General features: G+C 35.3%; 1 protein-coding gene across 6 annotated transcripts in view; it reads left to right on the top strand.

Annotated features, from left to right (window-relative positions):
- NF1 (neurofibromin 1) overlaps positions 1-18,143 on the top strand; it is a 249,354-nt gene that overhangs the window by 95,594 nt on the left and 135,617 nt on the right. For all 6 annotated transcript variants that reach the window (XM_068531562.1, XM_068531559.1, XM_068531561.1 and 3 more), the window contains exons 14-20: positions 550-663; positions 11,700-11,779; positions 13,331-13,454; positions 14,860-15,021; positions 16,180-16,429; positions 16,979-17,052; positions 17,280-17,363. In XM_068531562.1, coding sequence (XP_068387663.1) covers positions 550-663; positions 11,700-11,779; positions 13,331-13,454; positions 14,860-15,021; positions 16,180-16,429; positions 16,979-17,052; positions 17,280-17,363 — 888 coding nt within the window. The remainder of the gene's footprint in view (positions 1-549; positions 664-11,699; positions 11,780-13,330; positions 13,455-14,859; positions 15,022-16,179; positions 16,430-16,978; positions 17,053-17,279; positions 17,364-18,143) is intronic.

The following is an 18,143-nucleotide window of genomic DNA, read 5'->3' as shown; positions in this document are numbered from 1 at the left end:
GTGTAGTCCTCATCAAGCATGCACATTCTTTGCCTTTCATCACAACAATTTTAAGATCCCAAACCAGAAGTTCCAAATCAGAGGTATATTATTTAGCCAATGTAGTGTTGCTGAAAAAAAATTATTTACTTCCATTATTGATGTAATTTCTTAACTAAAAAGCTAATACCTAGTTTTTGTTTTCTTTTAATTAGGATTTTCTTTGGATATTATTCACATTAATGAACAAGTATAGATGTAGATTAAGAGAATTCTTAACAAAAGCAGTTTTGATTTTTTTTTTAAATCCCACAATTATTATTATTTTTGAGGTAAAATTCACATACCATGAAGTTTCTACCTGTTTAAAGTGTACAATTCACTGGTTTTGGTATATTTACAAGGCTGTGTAGCCATCACCACTATCTAGGTCTAGAACATCTAGAACATTTTCGTCACCTCAAAAATAAACCTAGAACCCATTAGCAGTCAGCCTCCATTCCCTCCACCCTTCAACCTGTGTCCAGCGATTTTTTTTTTTTTAATTGAAATTTGCTTTTTTCTTTGCAGAATCCAAGAAAACAGGGGCCTGAAACTCAAGGCAGTACCGCAGAATTAATTACAGGGCTCGTCCAACTGGTTCCTCAGTCACACATGCCAGAGATTGCTCAGGAAGCAATGGAGGTAAGGGGAAAATGAATTCTAGGCTCTTGAAGGTAAAGTTGTAACTACGTACATTTCTTTTTTAAATCTATTCCTTTTAAATTTTTTCTTTAATTTTTATTTTGTTTAAAAATTTTTTTATCCAATTTTTAAAGGTTACTTTCCATTTACAGTTACTACAAAATATTACCTATATTCCCCATGTTGTGCAATACATTCTTGAGCCTATCTTACACCCAATAGTTTGTACCTTCCACTCCCCAGCCCCTGTATTGCCTGCCCCCCAAACTCCCTCCCATTGGTAACCACTAGTTTGGGCTCTGTATGTGTGAGTCCGCTTCTTTTTTGTTATATTGACTAGTTTGTTGGATTTTTTAGATTCCACATATAAGTGATATCATAAAGTATTTGTCTTTCTCTGTCTGACTTATTTCACTTAGCATAATGCCTGCTAAGTCCATCCATGTTGCTGCAAATGGCAAAATTTCTTTCCTTTTTATGGCTGAGTAGTATTCTGTTGTATGTATATGTATTCATTACCACATCTTCTTTATCTATTCATCTGTTGGATGAATGGACACTTAGGTTGTTTCCATATCTTGGCAGTTGTAAGTTATGCTACTATAAACATTGGGGTGTATGTATCTTTTCTAATTAGTATTTTTTTTCTTTCTGATATGTACCCAGGAGTGGAATTGCTGGTCATATGGTAGTTCTATTTTTAATTTTTTGAGAAAAAACTGTTTTCCACAGTGGCTGCACGAGTTTACATCCCCACCAACAATGTACAAGGGATCCCTTTTCTCCATATCCTCATCAACATTTGTTATTTGTGTTCTTTTGGTTCATTCTGACGGATGTGAGGTGATATCTCACTGTGGTTTTGATTTGCATTTCCCTGATGATTACTGATATTGAGTATCTTTTCATATGCCTGTTGGCCATCTGTATGTTTCTTTGGAAAAATGTGTATTCAGTTCTTTTGCCCATTTTTAAAATCGGGTTGTTTGTTTTTTTGATGTTGAGTTGTATGAGCTGTTTATATATGTTGAATATTAATCTCTTATCAGTCATATAGTTTGCAAATATTTTCTCCCATTCAGTAGGCTGTTTTTGCATTTTGTCAATGGTTTCCTTTGTTGTGCAAAAGCTTTTAAGTTTAATTAGGTCCCATTTGTTTATTTTTGCTTTTATTTCCTTTGCTTTAGGAGACAGATCTAAAAAAATACTGCTACCATTTATATCAAAGAGTGTTCTGCTTATGTTTTCCTCTAGAAGATTTATGGTTTCTGGCCTTATATATTTAGGTCTTTAATCCATTTTGAGTTTATTTTTGTATATGGTGTTAGAGAGTGTTCTAATTTCATTCTTTGACATGTAGCTGTCCAGTTTTCCCAGCACCACTTATTTTCTTCCATTGTTTTTTTTTTAAATTAATTAATTAACTTATTTTTGGCTGCATTGGGTCTTCGTTGCTGCGCGCGAGCTTTTCTCTAGTTGCGGCGAGCTGGGGCTACTCTTCATTGCAGTGCCCGGGCTTCTCATTGTGGTGGCTTTTCTTGTTGCTGAGCACGGGCTCTAGGCACACGGGCTTCGGTAGTTGTGGCACATGGGCTCAGTAGTTGTCGCTCACGGGCTCTAGAGCGCAGGCTCAGTAGTTGTGGTGCACGGGCTTAGTTGCTCCCCAGCATGTGGGGTCTTCCTGGACCAGGGCTCGAACCCATGTCCCCTGCATTGGCAGGCTGATTCTTAACCACTGTGCCACCAGGGAAGGCCAGTATGGTCATTTTAACAGTATTGATTCTTCCAATCCAAGAACACGGTGTATCTTTCCATCTGTGTGTTGTCTTCAGTTTCTTTGATCAGTGTCTTATAGTTTTCAGAGTATAGGTCTTTTGCCTCCTTAAGTAGGTTTATTCCAGGGTATTTTATTTTATTTTATTTTTTTGATGCGATGGTAAATGGGAATTGTTTCCTTAATTTCTCATTCTGATAGTTCGTATTTAGTGTATAGACATGCAACAGATTTCTGTATATTAATTTTGCATCCTGCAACTTTACTGAATTCATTCATGAGCTCTAATAGTTTTTTGGTAGTGTCTTTAGGATTTTCTATGTATAGCGTCACGTCATCTGCAAACAGTGACAGTTTTACTTCTTCCTTTCCAATTTGGATTTCTTTTAGTTCTTTTTCTTCTCTGATTGCCGTGGCTAGGATTTCCAAAACTATGTCAAATAAAAGTGGCAAGAGTGGACATCCTTGTCGTGTTCCTGATCTTACAAGGAAATGCTTTCAGCTTTTCACCATCGAGTATGATGTTAGCTGTGGGTTTGTTGCATATGGCCTTTATTATGTCGAGGTATGTTCCTTCTGTGCCCACTTTCTGGAGAGTTATTATCATAAATGGATGTTGAATTTTATCAAAAGCCTTTTCTGCATCTATTGAGATGATCATATGATTTTTATTCTTCAGTTTTGTTAATGTGGTGTGTATTACATTGATTGATTTGTGGATATAAAAAAAAATCCTTGCATCCTTGGGATAAATCCCACTTGATCATGGTGTGTGATCTTTTTTTTTAATTATTTATTTATGGCTGTGTTGGGTCTTCATTTCTGTGCGAGGGCTTTCTCTAGTTGCGGCGAGCAGGGGCCACTCTTCATCGCGGTGTACGGGCCTCTCACTATCGTGGCCTCTCTTCTTGCGGAGCACAGGCTCCAGACGTGTGGGCTCAGCAATTGTGGCTCATGGGCCTAGTCGCTCCGCAGCATGTGGGATCTTCCCAGACCAGGGCTCGAACCCGTGTCCCCTGCATTGGCAGGCAGATTCTCAACCACTGCGTCACCAGGGAAGCCCTGTGATCTTTTAATGTATTGTTGAATTCATTTTGCTAATATTTGGTTGAGAATTTTTACATCTGTGTTCATCAATGATATTGGCCTGTAATTTTCTTTTTTTGTCATAGCTTTGTCTCATTTTGGTATCAGGGTGATGGTGACCTCGTAGAATGAGTGAGGAAGCATTCCTTCCTGTGCAGTGTTTTGCAATAGTTTGAGAAGGATAGGTGTTAACTCTTCACTAAATGGTAAAATTCACCTGTGAAGCCATCTCTGGTCCTGAACTTTTGTTTGTTGAGAAATTTTTTTATTTTGAATCAGTTTCATTACTGGTAATTGGTCTGTTCATATTTTCTATATCTTCTTGATTTAGTCTTGGAGACTACATTTCTAGGGATTTGTTTTTTTCTCAGGTGTCCATTTTATTGGCATATAATTGTTCATAGTAATCTCTTATGATCATTTGTATTTCTGTGGTATCAGTTGTAACTTTTCCTTTTTCATTTCTGATTTTATTCTTTTAGGCCCTCTCCCATTTTTTCTTGATGAGGCTGGCTAAAGGTTTATCAATTTTGTTTATCTTTTCAAAGAACTGCTCTTAGTTTCATTGATCTTTTCTATTGCTTTTTTAGTCTCTGTTTCACTTACTTCTGCTCTGATCTTTATGATTTTTCTTCTACTAACTTTGGGTTTTGTTTGTTCTTCTTTTTCTCGTCCCTTTAGGTGTAAGTTTAACTTGCTTATTTCAGATTTTTCTTGTTTCCTGTGCTAGGCTTCCTCTTAGAACTGAGGTAATCTTCTCTCTTAGAACTGCTTTTGCTGCATCTCATAGATTTTCGTGGATCGTCGTGTTTTCATTTTCATTTGTCTGCAGGTATCTTTGTTTCCTCTTTGATTTCTTCAGTAACCCATTGGTTGTTTAGTAGCATATTGTTTAGCCTCCATATGTTTGTGTTTTTTGTAGTTTGTTTCTTGTAGTTGGTGTCTAGTCTCATAGTGTTGTGGTTGGAAAAGATGCTTGATATGATTTCAGTTTTCTTAAGTTTACTGAGACTTGTTTTGTGGCCTAACATGTGATCTATCCTGGAGAATGTTCCATGTACACTTGGAAAAGAGTGTGTATTCTGCCGCTTTTGGATGGAATGTTTTCTACATATCTGTTAGTTGATATCGACTAATGTGTTGTTTAAGGCCAGTGTTTCGTTATTGGTTTTCCGTCTGGATGATCTGTCCGTTGATGTAAATGGTGTGTTAAAATCACCTACTATTATTATGTTACTGTCAGTTTCTCCCTTTATGTCTGTTAATATTTGCTTTATGTATTTAGGTGGTCCTATGTTGGATGATAAAGAGAGACATCTCATTATTGCAGAGGGTTCTAATCCATCCAGAAGATAAAACTTTATATGAGTCTAATAACAAAGATTTAAAATATATAAAGCAAAAATATAAAATTTCTAAATATATAAAGACATGTAAAGTAAAAGGAGAGATAGACAAATACAGTTATAGTGGGATACTTGAGCATACTTTTCTCAGTATCTGACAGAATAAGCAAGCAAACAAATAGTAAGGGTAGAAGATCTGAACAACATGGTTATCAGATTTGACCTATTTGACACTTACAGAGCACTGCATTCAATAAATGCATTTTCTTTTCAAGTACATGTGGAACATTTAGTATATCTTGAGCATAATGCAAGTCTCAACAAATTTTGAAGGATTGAAATTACCCAAAATTTTTTTTATGACTACATTGAAATTAAGCTAGATAGCAGATAACAAAAAGGTTTATGAAAGATCAAATGACTATACAGTTGACGCTTGAACAACATGGGTTTGAACTGTGCAGGTCCAGTTGTACGCAGATTTTTTCAAAAAATATGTTGGAAAACCTCTTGAGTATTTGCGACCATTTGAAAAAACTTGCTGATGAATTACTAACCTAGAAATACCAAAAAAATTAAGAAAAAGGTATGTCATGACATAAAATATATATGGATACCAGTCTGTATTATCATTTTTTGGGTCATTTATTTTATTACACTTTTTTACTTTTTTTAATTGAAATATAGTTGATTTACAATGTTGTGTTAATTTCTACTGTACAGCAAGGTGATTCAGTTATACATATATATACATTCTTTTTTTTAATGTTCTTTTCTGTTACGTTTTAATCACAGAATATTGAATGTAGCTCCCTGTGCTATACAGAAGACCTTGTTTATCCATATATGATCATTTATAAATCTATTATAAAAAGTTAAAATTTATCAAAACTTACACACACACTTACAGACTGTACATGGCATCTTTCACAGTCAAAAGAAATATAAACAAATGTACAGATGCAGTATTAAATCATAACTGCATAAAATCAACTAGTACATACTGTACTACTGTAATAATTTCATAACTGCATTTTGTTACTATTTTGGTGAGCTCAAGTGTCACGAGTATCCTCTTAAAATGCTATGTGAGGCTCATAGTCTCTGCATGAGCAGTTTATCTCTCCAGTAAATTGTGTATCAGTAAAAAGCGATCTCTTGTGGTTCTCGTGTATTTTTCATCATTTTTAGTGCAGTAACATACTTTGAATAACACCATGTGACCCATATGAAGTGCCACTAGTGATGAACGTAGAAAGAAGTCATGACATTACAAGAAGTTGAATTGTTGGATATGTGCTGTAGATTGTAGACAGCTGTGGTTGTCTGCCATTTCAAGATAAATGAATCCAGCGTAAGGACTATTGGTTGGAGGGGGGAATGGAAATTCATGAAGCTGTTGCTGCAGATACTCCAGGTGGCATGAAACCTTGCACTTTTTGTGAAATATCTTTTTATCTTGTATTGAAAAGGCAGCTTTTATGTGGGTGCAGGATTGCTATAAGAAAGGTATACCTATTGACTTCAGTATGATTCGAGAAAAAGTGAAGTCTTTATCTGACAATTTGAAGCAAAAGGAAAGTGAAGGATCTAAAAGCTGGAGAATTTAATGCCAGCAAAGGATCATTTGATAATTTTAGAAAGAGGTTTGGCTTTAAAAATGTCAAGGTAAAGGAGAAGCAGCTTCTGCTGACCAAGAGGCAGCAGATGAGTTCCCAGACGCCATTAAGAAAATCATTGAGGAGAAGGAATGTAAGCCTGAACAGGTTCATAATGCAGATGAAAGTGCCCTACTCTAGAAAAAAATGCCACAAAGGACATTTATTAGTAAGGAAGAGAAGCAAGCACCAGGATTTGTGCAAATGCAGTTGGGTTTATGATCAGAACTGCCCTTATTTATAAAGCTTCTAACTTCCAAGCCTTGAAAGGAAAAGATAGATACCAGTTGCTATTCTTTTGGTTGTACAGCTAGAAAGCCTGCACAGTGAGAACCCTTTTTCTGGATTAGTTCCATCAATGCTTTGTCACTGAAATGAGGAAGTACCTTGCCAGTAAGGGGCTACCTTTTAAAGTTCTTTTGATACTGGACTATGCCCCTGGCCACCCAGAACTCCATGAGTTTAACACTGAAGGTGTCAAAGTGGCCTGATTGCCCCAAACATGTCTCTAATTCAGCCTCTAGATCAAAGGTTCATAAGGACCTTTAAGGCTCGTTATACTCGGGTACTCTGTGAAAAGGATTGTCAACGCTATGGAAGAGAATCCAAATAGGGAGAACATCATGAAAGTCTGGAAGGATTACACTATCGAAGATGCCATCATTGTTATAGAAAAAGCTGATTCATCTTGTAAACATGACGTAAACTTACAGTATTGATAAATACAGTACAGTACTATAGATGTTTTTTCTTTATGATTTTTTAACAACATTTTCTTTTTACTAGCTTTATTGTAAGAATATAGTATATAATATATATGACATCCAGAATTTGTGTTAATCGACTATGGTATTGGTAAGGCTTCCAGTCAACAGTAGGCTATTAGTAGTTAAATTTTTAGAGAGTCAAAAGTTATATGTGCATTTTTTACTGCATGGGGGGTCAGCACCCCTAACCTCATTGTTCAAGGATCAAACTGTGCTTTGTTTTTACTCATATCCTGCTCGTAAGAAAGTAAATTAGTACAGCCATCATTAAAAATTGTTTTGTAATATATCTACAAAAGCTAAACATATGACTTAGCAATTCTCCTCCTAGGTATGTATCCAACAGAAATGTATATGTATGTTTACCAGAAGATACGTACAAAAATATTAATAGCAGCATAATTTGTAGTAGGCAAAAACGCTGGAAACAACTCAAATGTATCAACATTATCATTCCACTTATTAAAGCAATGCAAAAAGAACAAGCTGCCACTAAGTACAAAGCGTGGTTGAATCTCACAGACATAATATTGAGTGAAAACAGCCAAACACAAAAGAGAATATGCCGTATGATTCCCTTTATTTATATAAAGTTCAGAAACAGGCAAAAATACCTATGGTGATAGAAGTCAGAACAGTGGCTACCTTTGTCAAGAGCTGATGACCGGAAGGGAATGTGAAAAAGCCTTCTGAGTGTTAATAATGTTGATCTGGGTAATGGTTATATGAGGTATATTCATTTGTGAAATTTCATTGAACTATATATTTAAGATTTGCTACTTCATTATTTATCATGCTTTATTTTACCAAAAGTGTTTCAGCACTCATTGTTACACTCATTGCTTGTATTTGTGTACATTGCTGTTGGTTCTATAAAACAGTATATACTTTACATTCTTTTTGGAAGGCTATTTGACAGTATTTAGCAGGAGCTATACAGATGTCCATTTTTCTGTCCAAATAATTCCAACCCTGTAATTTTTTAATCCTGTGAATGTAAGTTAAAAGGAAAAAGCTGCACACATGTATGCTTATTGCTCTTATTTGTAATAGAACATTAGGAGAATTTTAAATATTCACTAGTAAGAGAATGTGTTAATATTCAATAACAAGAGAATGATATTTCAATTTGGTGAACTGATTGACATATATACACTAATATGTATAAAATGGATAACTAATAAGAACTTGCTGTATAAAAAAATAATATAAAATTCAAAAATTCAAAAAAATCCATTAAACCATGCAGATCAGATAGCAGTATGGAAAAATATTTATGAAATGTCAAATGAGTATACTGTGTTTACAGTTTTGTTAAAATATATGTGGAAAATTTTAAAATGGAAAGGAACATGAAAAGGAAAACATTCATATTAAGGCAGAGAAAAGGCTAACACATTTTCTTTGAATATTTCAAAAAAATGTTTTGTCAAAAATGTTACAGAATTTGCCACTTTAAAGTGTCAGTAAATTGTACTAAATTTTTGCACAATAGTAACAAAATTGAATGTTAATTTGTGCTGTTTTTCCTTGATATGAGAGGTATAACCTATATAATTCTTGAAGATTCTCACAACGAATTGTAGTTTTCACTAAGCATCTCAAAATAATTACAGTGGAAGTATTTGAAATAAGAAAATATAGGTCTGGTGTTTATATAATTTATAACTTATAGAGTTACAAAGTTGAACAAGGTTAGAAATTTACTTATTTTTCCTAATGTGAGGCAGGTTATCATTGCAGCTGTATTTGCAGTTTATGCATTTAATTTGGTTTTAAGAGAAGAAATCAGATCTCATTATGTGTTCCAAACAGTGTTTCATTGGAATTTTAATAAAAGGCTTTAAAGAGGAGTAAAGAATCTCCAAATGTGCTGACCAAGGACTGAGAAGAATGTGCAGAGCTCAACAGTGTGCGTCTGGGGGAAACGTTGTGGAGCTGGAGTTAGGATAGGGCTGGTTTGAAGGAAGAGTCTAGTTTTACTCTTTATACCCTTGATGGCATTAATTTATTTAATAGTAGTGTTTTTGTATATTAGTTGTATATTCCTGTTAATGTTCTGTGAGCCAAATCCAATTTCAATTCTGTGGTCAATTGAGGTATTTTAGGATGAATAATCTGCTATGAAATACAAAATCTATTTTCCTCCCCCTCTCTCCTTTTTGAAAAATAATTTGTCCTGTCTGTTCCAAAAGAATTTGTGGCAAATAAGAAAACTTCTACTTTATCTTATGGCCTAGGAGTAAAATTTTTTTTTTCAAACTTTATGGACTGACTTTATTTTTTATTTTTTTATTTTTTAATTATTTTTTTTCTTATTAGTCAACCATTTTACACACATTAGTGTATACATGTCAATCCCAGTCAGCCAATTCATCACACCACAACCCGCACCCCACTCCTCCGCTTTCCCCCCTTGGCGTCCATACGTTTGTTCTCTACTTCTGTGTCTCAATTTCTGCTCTGCAAGCCGGTTCATCTGTACCATTTTCTAGGTTCCACATATATGCGTTAATATACGATATTTGTTTTTCTCTTTCTGACTTACTTCACTCTGTATGACAGTCTCTAGATGCATCCACGTCTCTACAAATGACCCAATTTCGTTCCTTTTTATGGCTGAGTGATATTCCATTGTATATATGTACCACATCTTCTTTATCCATTCATCTGTTGATGGGCATTTAGGTTGCTTCCATGACCTGGCTGTTGTAAATAGTGCTGCAGTGAACATTGGGGTGCGTGTGTCTTTTTAAATTATGCTTTTCTCTGGGTATATGCCCAGTAGTGGGATTGCTGGGTCATATGGTAATTCTATTTTTACTTTTTTAAGGAACCTCCATACTGTTCTCCATAGTGGCTGTATCAAGTTACGTTCCCACCAACAGTGCAAAAGGGTTTCCTTTTCTCCACACCCTCTCCAGCATTTGTTGTTTGTAGATTTTCTGATGATGCCCATTCTAACTGGTGTGAGGTGGTACTTCATTGTAGTTTTTTTTTTTTTTTTAAATATTTATTTATTTATCTATTTATTTTTGGCTGTGTTGGATCTTCGTTTCTGTGCGAGGGCTTTCTCTAGTTGCGGCAAGCGGGGGCCGCTCTTCATCGTGGTGCGCGGGCCTCTCACTATCGTGGCCTCTCCTGTTGCGGAGCACGGGCTCCAGACGCGCAGGCTCAGTAGCTGTGGCTCACGGGCCCAGTTGCTCCGCGGCATGTGGGATCTTCCCAGACCAGGGCTCGAACCCGTGTCCCCTGCATTGGCAGGCAGATTCTCAACCACTGCGCCACCAGGGAAGCCCCCTTCATTGTAGTTTTGATTTTCATTTCTCTAATAATTAGTGATGTTGAGCAGCTTTTCATGTGCTTCTTGGCCATCTGTACGTCTTCTTTGGAGAAATGTCTGTTTAGGTCTTCTGCCCATTTTTGGATTGGGTTGATTGTTTTTTTAATACTGAGCTGCATGAGCTGTTTATATATTTTGGAGATTAATCCTTTGTCCGTTGATTTGTTTGCAAATATTTTCTCCCATTCTGTGGGTTGTCATTTCGTCTTGTTTGTAGTTTCCTTTGCTTTGCAAAAGGTTTTAAGTTTCATGAGGTCTCATTTGTTTATTTTTGTTTTTATTTCCATTACTCTAGGAGGTGGATCAAAAAAGATCTTGCTGTGATTTAGGTCAAAGAGTGTTCTTCCTATGTTTTCCTCTAAGAGATTTATAGTGTCCGGTCTTACATTTAGGTCTCGAATCCATTTTGAGTTTCTGTGTATGGTGTTAGGGAGTGTTCTAATTTCATTCTTTTACATGTAGCTGTCCAGTTTTCCAAGCACCACTTATTGAAAAGACTGTCTTTTCTCCATCGTATATCCTTGCCTCCTTTGTCATAGATTAGCTGACCATAGGTGCGTGGGTTTATCTCTGGGCTTTCTATCCTGTTCCATTGATCTATATTTCTGTTTTTGTGCCAGTACCATATTGTCTTGAGGTAAAATATTTTTGTGTGTATTAGTTTTGGAGAGATCTCCTTACTTGGGGATTATTTTTGTTTTCCATAGAGTTCTTTGATACTTATTGAAATTATTTTGTTTGTGTCTTAAAGAAGTTTTTACACATGTATATTGCTCTTCTGAATTCATCAGTATCTAACTTATGTGTATATGCCATTTAAAGTAAGACTGATAGGAATAAAGTAACTTCATTTTTTATATATATACATTATATATATATATAATACATATAATCCCCTAGAGATTTTGGTTCTTCAGAGTTTTTCTGTTGTGCCCTATACTGTGTGTTGAGGATACAATTAAGTAGCTCAATTTGTTAGCATTTGTAAAATAAGTACTCCAGTGTTATGTTTACCAAAACTCTTTTGAATAAGTCTTCTCTTTCTCTTTTTTAAAAATTCAGGCTCTGTTGGTTCTTCATCAGTTAGATAGCATTGATTTGTGGAATCCTGATGCTCCTGTAGAAACATTTTGGGAAATCAGGTATATGCACTGTTATTTTTTAATTCAATTTAAAATTTTATTTTGTATTTTTTGTCTTTGAATATTAACTCTGTAGTACTTAGTTTATTATAAAACTTTATTCATTTATACCTCCAGAGGTTTTATGAGTTTGTATTTTATTTAACTTGAAATTATTAGATTATTTCTTGTTTTAACTGTAAGAACATTGTCACAGCAGTTTAGAAAATAAATTTTTAAAAATTGTCCTAAATTTCATTATCTAAACATAAGTACTGTTATTTGGTATGTTCTCTTCTATTTCGGATTTTTATGTGGTTACAACTGTGTTTTAAATTGATTTTTACAGTTATAAGCTTAGAGTATTAAAATTTTGTAATGTTAATAGTTTATTTCGGTTTTCTAAACTGTGATCTTTCATACATTTTCGATAATACCAGTGTTTTTGGTGGATGAATTAATACTGAATATCTGCTTAGAAGGCAAAATATATATAAATTTTATAATTTATTTCCTTGGTTATATAAATTATTACCTTTCAGTGAGCACAGAGGTAACACATTGAGGAAAATGTAAGCGTGTAAGCCTCAGGTTTTGTCATTTTCTTATAATAGAAGTGGGTACATCAAGTCACTTGGCATCTGAGTTAAATCCTAGACTCTGAAGCAGTGCTTTTTGATAGTAATGTAATATGAACCACATATGTAATTTAAAATTTTCTAGTTGCCACGTTCAAAAGTAAAAAGAAACAGGTAAAATTAATTTTAATAGTATATTTTTTAACCCAGTATATATATAATATTTTTCAACATGTAATTAATATAAAAGTTATTAATAAGATATTTTACATTCTTTTTTTAATAAAGTCTTCAAAATTTATTATGTTTCATACTTACAGGACGTCTTAATTTAGACAAGCCATATTTCAAGTGCTCAGTAGCCACATGTGGCTGGCTAGTGGCTATTGTGTTGGACAGTGCAGCTCTAGAGTAGGAATAAGGAAACTTTTTCTCTAAAGGGCCAGGTAGTCAATATTTTAGGCTTTGTGAGCCAGGTAGTGTCTTTTATAGCTATTCAGTTCTGCTGGTGGGACATGAAAGCAGCCATAGACCATATGTAAATGAATGAGTGGGGTGTGACCATGTTCCACTAAAACTTTATTTACGAAGGCAAATGATGGACTGGATTTGGCCTGCAGGCAGTCATTTGCAGACCCCTGCTCTAGAGCATTAGGTTCACATACAGTCTGTGCTGTGCACCTGGTCTATAATTTTTTCTTGAGTCCTCTGCAAGGATGAGATGCATGGATGAAACAGCTGGGAGTTGGGAGAGTAGGGGGCTTAGAAGTACTTGCTTTTTTTTTTTTTTTTTAACATGATCCGTATACTTACATCCTTTGATGATCATGCTATTAACATTTTGATAACCATTTCTCTAAAACAAATCCTGGAAAGGAAAATAAGCTTCTCTAGACTTTGTCCATTATTAGAGAATGCCATTCTTATGGACTGATTTTATCTGCGTTACGTTGTTTGTTGACAATGCTGGTAACAGTGAACTTTGTTTCTGCAGCTCACAAATGCTTTTTTACATCTGCAAGAAATTAACTAGCCATCAAATGCTTAGTAGCACAGAAATTCTCAAATGGTTGCGGGAAATTTTGATCTGCAGGAATAAATTTCTTCTTAAAAATAAGGTAAGCAAAATGACATCTTTCATAATGGAAGAATATTTGGAATGGTAATGAGAAGAGATTAAGGAAATGTTAAGGAAATGTTTATTAGCCAAATTAAGTCCTAATTCAGCTCCTCTCTCCTACAGTCTTCAAGGGAAATTTTGTGCAGAAGACAATGGCTGACAAATCAACTCTTTAAAAATTATTCTGAGCCTTTAGCCACAATCCTGCTAAAGTCTAGCTGAGTTAATCAGGACTCTGTGGGGCAGTGCTAGGAGGAGTGGGGGCTGCTATAACCAAAGAAGATTGAGTAACAACATAGTCTATCTCTCCTCTCAAGTTCATACATAAGACTTGAATCCTATGGCTAGGCTAGTCCAGAGAATGTTATCTATCTGTATATGTAAAGAAACTGAAGGGAGGAGATTGAGGGCCCTCAATCTAGGTTTATTTATATTTCTGCGAGAAAGCTTTTACCTCTTGAAAATATCAGGCATCTTCTTCCTCGGGGTTGAGTGAAAAGTTTTGATCCTGAGCTATTGAAGTATGGTGACAAGGTTTTGGGGGCTAGAGAAGAGCCTTAATTTTTTTCTAACATAAAGTTTCTATAATTAGTCAATTTAAAAGTTCTTCTATTACAGCATAGTTTTAGGAGTACTTGATTCAGTGAATTTTTATCCATTTCTAGAATGGATAAAATCTATGAGAAATCTTAAATGTATCAAATGCGTATGCTTTTCAGTGTACCATGCAGCTTGTTACATTTTCTTTGTTTAGAAATGGGCTAATGGTAAGTTGGATTTATTTATCTTAGTGTGTTAATATAGTGGAATTTGGCATTATTCCAAAGATAAGGAACAAGATATTTCATGTTTCATGCCCTTGCCTGTGGTATAATTCTCTGGAGTACAAGCATTAGTAATCCAGTAATGAATCTGTAGTCTTCTGGTCAGTGAGGTCACTCTTATATATGGCGTATATACCAGTGTTAATTCTGGTCCAGAGGAACTTAATCTCAAAAGAGTCAACTTCCAGTTATCCTGACCATAGCACAGGATATAAATCTTACGGGAGGCAATCTTAGTCGTTTTTAATTGACCGAGAAGTACATTATATTTTTCATGTGGTAGCTTTATGTTGTTGATGTTTTACTTGTGTCTCTGTTAAACCTAGAAACGTTAATTTACAGTTCTAGAATCTGTTGATTCTGATGATTTGAAGAGTGGAAAACTGAGAGGAGTTTCAGAGATATCGAGGAAACATTATTTGTACTGTTGGGTTTCTAGTGAATGTTCTTCAATGTGAGGGGAACAGGAGTTGGAAGGAGAGGTTTTCCAGGATAGTCTCAAACAGAAAGACAACTTATATTAAATATTTATTTCTCTTGGTTATCAGTACTTTGAAAAGGCTTGTTTTTTCTTTCTAGCAAGCAGATAGAAGTTCCTGTCACTTTCTCTTCCTTTATGGAGTAGGATGTGATGTTCCTTCAAGTGGAAATCCCAGTCAGGTGTCCATGGATCATGAAGAATTACTACGTACTTGTACTCCTGGAACCTCTCTCCGAAAGGGAAAAGGAAATTCATCCATGGTAAGGAGTTTCTTTTGTAGTTTTCTTGTATCGTCATCTGTGCTCTGTATTTTTTTCCGAATGAACTTGGGTAAATTTCAACTAGGTAATATAGCATAGTGAAGAACCGCTTAGCTTGTAGTTCTGTTACTGCTCTTTGTAGACCCTCAGGCAAGTTCCTAACATCTCTGTGATTCAGTTCCTTGACTTTAAAATGGGGATAATAATAATTTCTGCCCCAGAATTGTTGTGAGGATTAAATGAGATTATGTGTAAACAGCACTTGATTTTTTGACACTTTTAAGCTTTAACTGATACCTATAATTATTATAACTCTCTATCCCATAAGAAAGACCATTCATACCCCAGAAGTTTAAAAGTTCTGTCAACTAAAAAGAGTACAGATTTACTGGGGAAAAAAGCATGTTGCTTGATGTTATGCGTAAGTGTTTTCATGACTTCTGTGTCCATAATTCCCTTTAAAAATGAATCATAATACAAGTGAAAATATCAAATGATTAGAGTTTCTTTTTCAGACCAAAGCTTTTTTTTAATCCATAATTTACAACATAATCTCCAGTTGAAGGAAAAAAAACCAACTACTAAGCAGTGTGGTATTTACTCTTGTCTTACCTGCAGAATTTGCATTCATTTTGTAAATGAGGATTTCTCTATTTCGTGTTTCGGGAATATGTTATCCAGAGCCCAACGTATCTTCGACAGTAATGTTCAGTTCTTATTCATGTCCTTTGTTAAGTCAGTTTTGCAGCATGATTATTTTATTTCTTTCCTCAGGGTGGATAGAATTTCATGTTACTTCCTCTTCCTTTGTCGTTTATGATTGACTGAGAAGTGTATTATATTTTTCATTGAGTAGATTTATGTTGTGCCTGTTTTATTTGTGTTCATATTAGACTTAATCTACATTTCTGGGATCTGGAAAGGACACCTATTCTAGTTGAAATTGAACAGATAGTAGTATTGTGTTGGTCCAAATAATCTGAGTTCTCATTCAGGCGAGATATTTTGAGGTTTGAAAATCCTATCATGGTTAAAGGGGAAAAGCTCTTGTGGGTTATTGTATGCAGACGTATCTGGTACACAGCTTGTTGTATTATTGGGTTTTGTAAGTAAAATTATGTAAGTTGCAAATATTTGCCTCCCACTCCTGACTCCCAGGATAGTGCAGCAGGCTACAGCGGAACCCCGCCAATATGCCGACAAGCCCAGACCAAACTAGAAGTGGCCCTGTACATGTTTCTGTGGAGCCCTGACACTGAAGCTGTTCTGGTTGCCATGTCCTGTTTTCGTCACCTCTGTGAGGAAGCGGATATCCGTTGTGGGGTGGATGAAGTGTCAGTGCACAACTTCTTGCCCAACTATAACACATTCATGGAGTTTGCCTCTGTCAGCAATATGATGTCAACAGGTAAATCATGGGTAATGTTTTTTCACTCAGTCTGCCTTGAATCACGTGACGTCTGATTGCTCTAGGAACATAGGAATGTATTTAAGATTACTACTTTGTAAGTTTACAGGGCTAATTCAGATAGCTTACCTGAAATCCTTTTCTGCACAAGGTAAGGTGAAAGTAAATAGTATCTGAAATAAGTTGTTAATTTCTCACTGAGTTTTTAATATGCCATATACATTTGTTTAAAAACTGGCAGTATAAATTGCTTTCAGTTATAGATTATATAATTTACTCTGCCGGAACTGTATGTAGTGAAGTTTTAAAAACATTGGCACATGTTATGAGTAAGTTTAGGTGGGAGTAGCTATTTTAGGCTGTGGACATTGTGGGGTCCCAGTTAAGTGCCCCTTTCCTGTGAGGCTGGTAAAAGGAAGTGTTCACCTTTATCATTTGAAGTATTCATTCCACTCCTCCTATTCTGCCTTTGGGTTGGGCTTGCCAGGTTCTCCGTTGGCAAGCAGGGCTCTAAGTGCAGTAGGTTGACTTGTTGTTGTCTTTGCTTAGGAAGAGCAGCACTTCAGAAAAGAGTTATGGCATTACTACGGCGAATTGAGCATCCCACTGCAGGAAACACTGAGGTATGCCCTTGGCAACAGAAATATCCCTCTCAGGCCCCCACCCTCAATTTTAGAAGCCTTGTGTTATGCGTATGTGACCAGGAATAGCTTTTGAAGCAAATCTAAGATATGCGCATATTACAAGTAGGATATTATAATATGCACCAGGTTTGAGACCTGCCTATTACTGATTGATTTTTAGCTCTAGGTTTAAAGTTGCTTTCAAGTGGTAATTACCTTCATTTCAGGCTTGGGAAGATACACATGCAAAGTGGGAACAAGCTACAAAACTAATCCTCAACTACCCAAAAGCCAAAATGGAAGATGGCCAGGTGAGTTTGTGAAGTTGATTTTGTCTATTGATTGATCTCCTAAACATATGTACTTTACTTCATCTTTTGTGAGTGACCTCTTAATATAGTAAGTATGTAGATGTCTTAAGACTGATATTTAGTTGTGGTTAATCTAAACCTGCACTAATATGGTAGCCACTAGCCACTAGTCAAATGAAAGTTTAATTTAAAATTAAAAACAATTAAAATTCAGTTTCTCTGTCATTCAGTAGCCACATGTGGAAGTTGACTACTCTATTGGACAGCGTAGATATTAAATGTTTCCATCATTGCAGAAATATTGGACAGCTCTGAGCTAGAGATGATTTATGGTAGGACCATTTCTTTCCCCTCTTTTCTTTCTCTTTCTCCATCAGAGTATTTCACAGAATTTTCAGGAAAGGAGCGACAAAGATAGAGAAAAATAAATTAAAATTGAAACGATACATTTTACTATTTTATTAGGTATTCTAATTAAGGGATCTGGTGGCCAGAAGATTGAACCATAGGTTAAATGAAGTTTTAAAATTTGGGCATTTCATTCATCAGCTGTAATCATCTGTTACCCTGGACATTTACAATTGATATTTCTGTATGTTTGATTTGTAATGGCCATATTGTTCTCATTATTAGGTGTTTTAGAAAAACTCATTAGTCTCCCATTGTTTTTTTCTTGTCATGCTTAATTAGAACAAGAAAAAAAGTTATGTTTTTGTGAAGCAAAAATCTGTACCTAATATCATTATTGGGAGAGGGACACGTGGCTTTAAACTGAAAGCT

Source organism: Eschrichtius robustus, chromosome 20, assembly GCF_028021215.1.
Source record: "Eschrichtius robustus isolate mEscRob2 chromosome 20, mEscRob2.pri, whole genome shotgun sequence".
Taxonomy (NCBI): domain Eukaryota; kingdom Metazoa; phylum Chordata; class Mammalia; order Artiodactyla; family Eschrichtiidae; genus Eschrichtius; species Eschrichtius robustus.
Note: the sequence above shows the minus strand (reverse complement) of the source record. Positions and strands in the feature narration are given on the sequence as shown.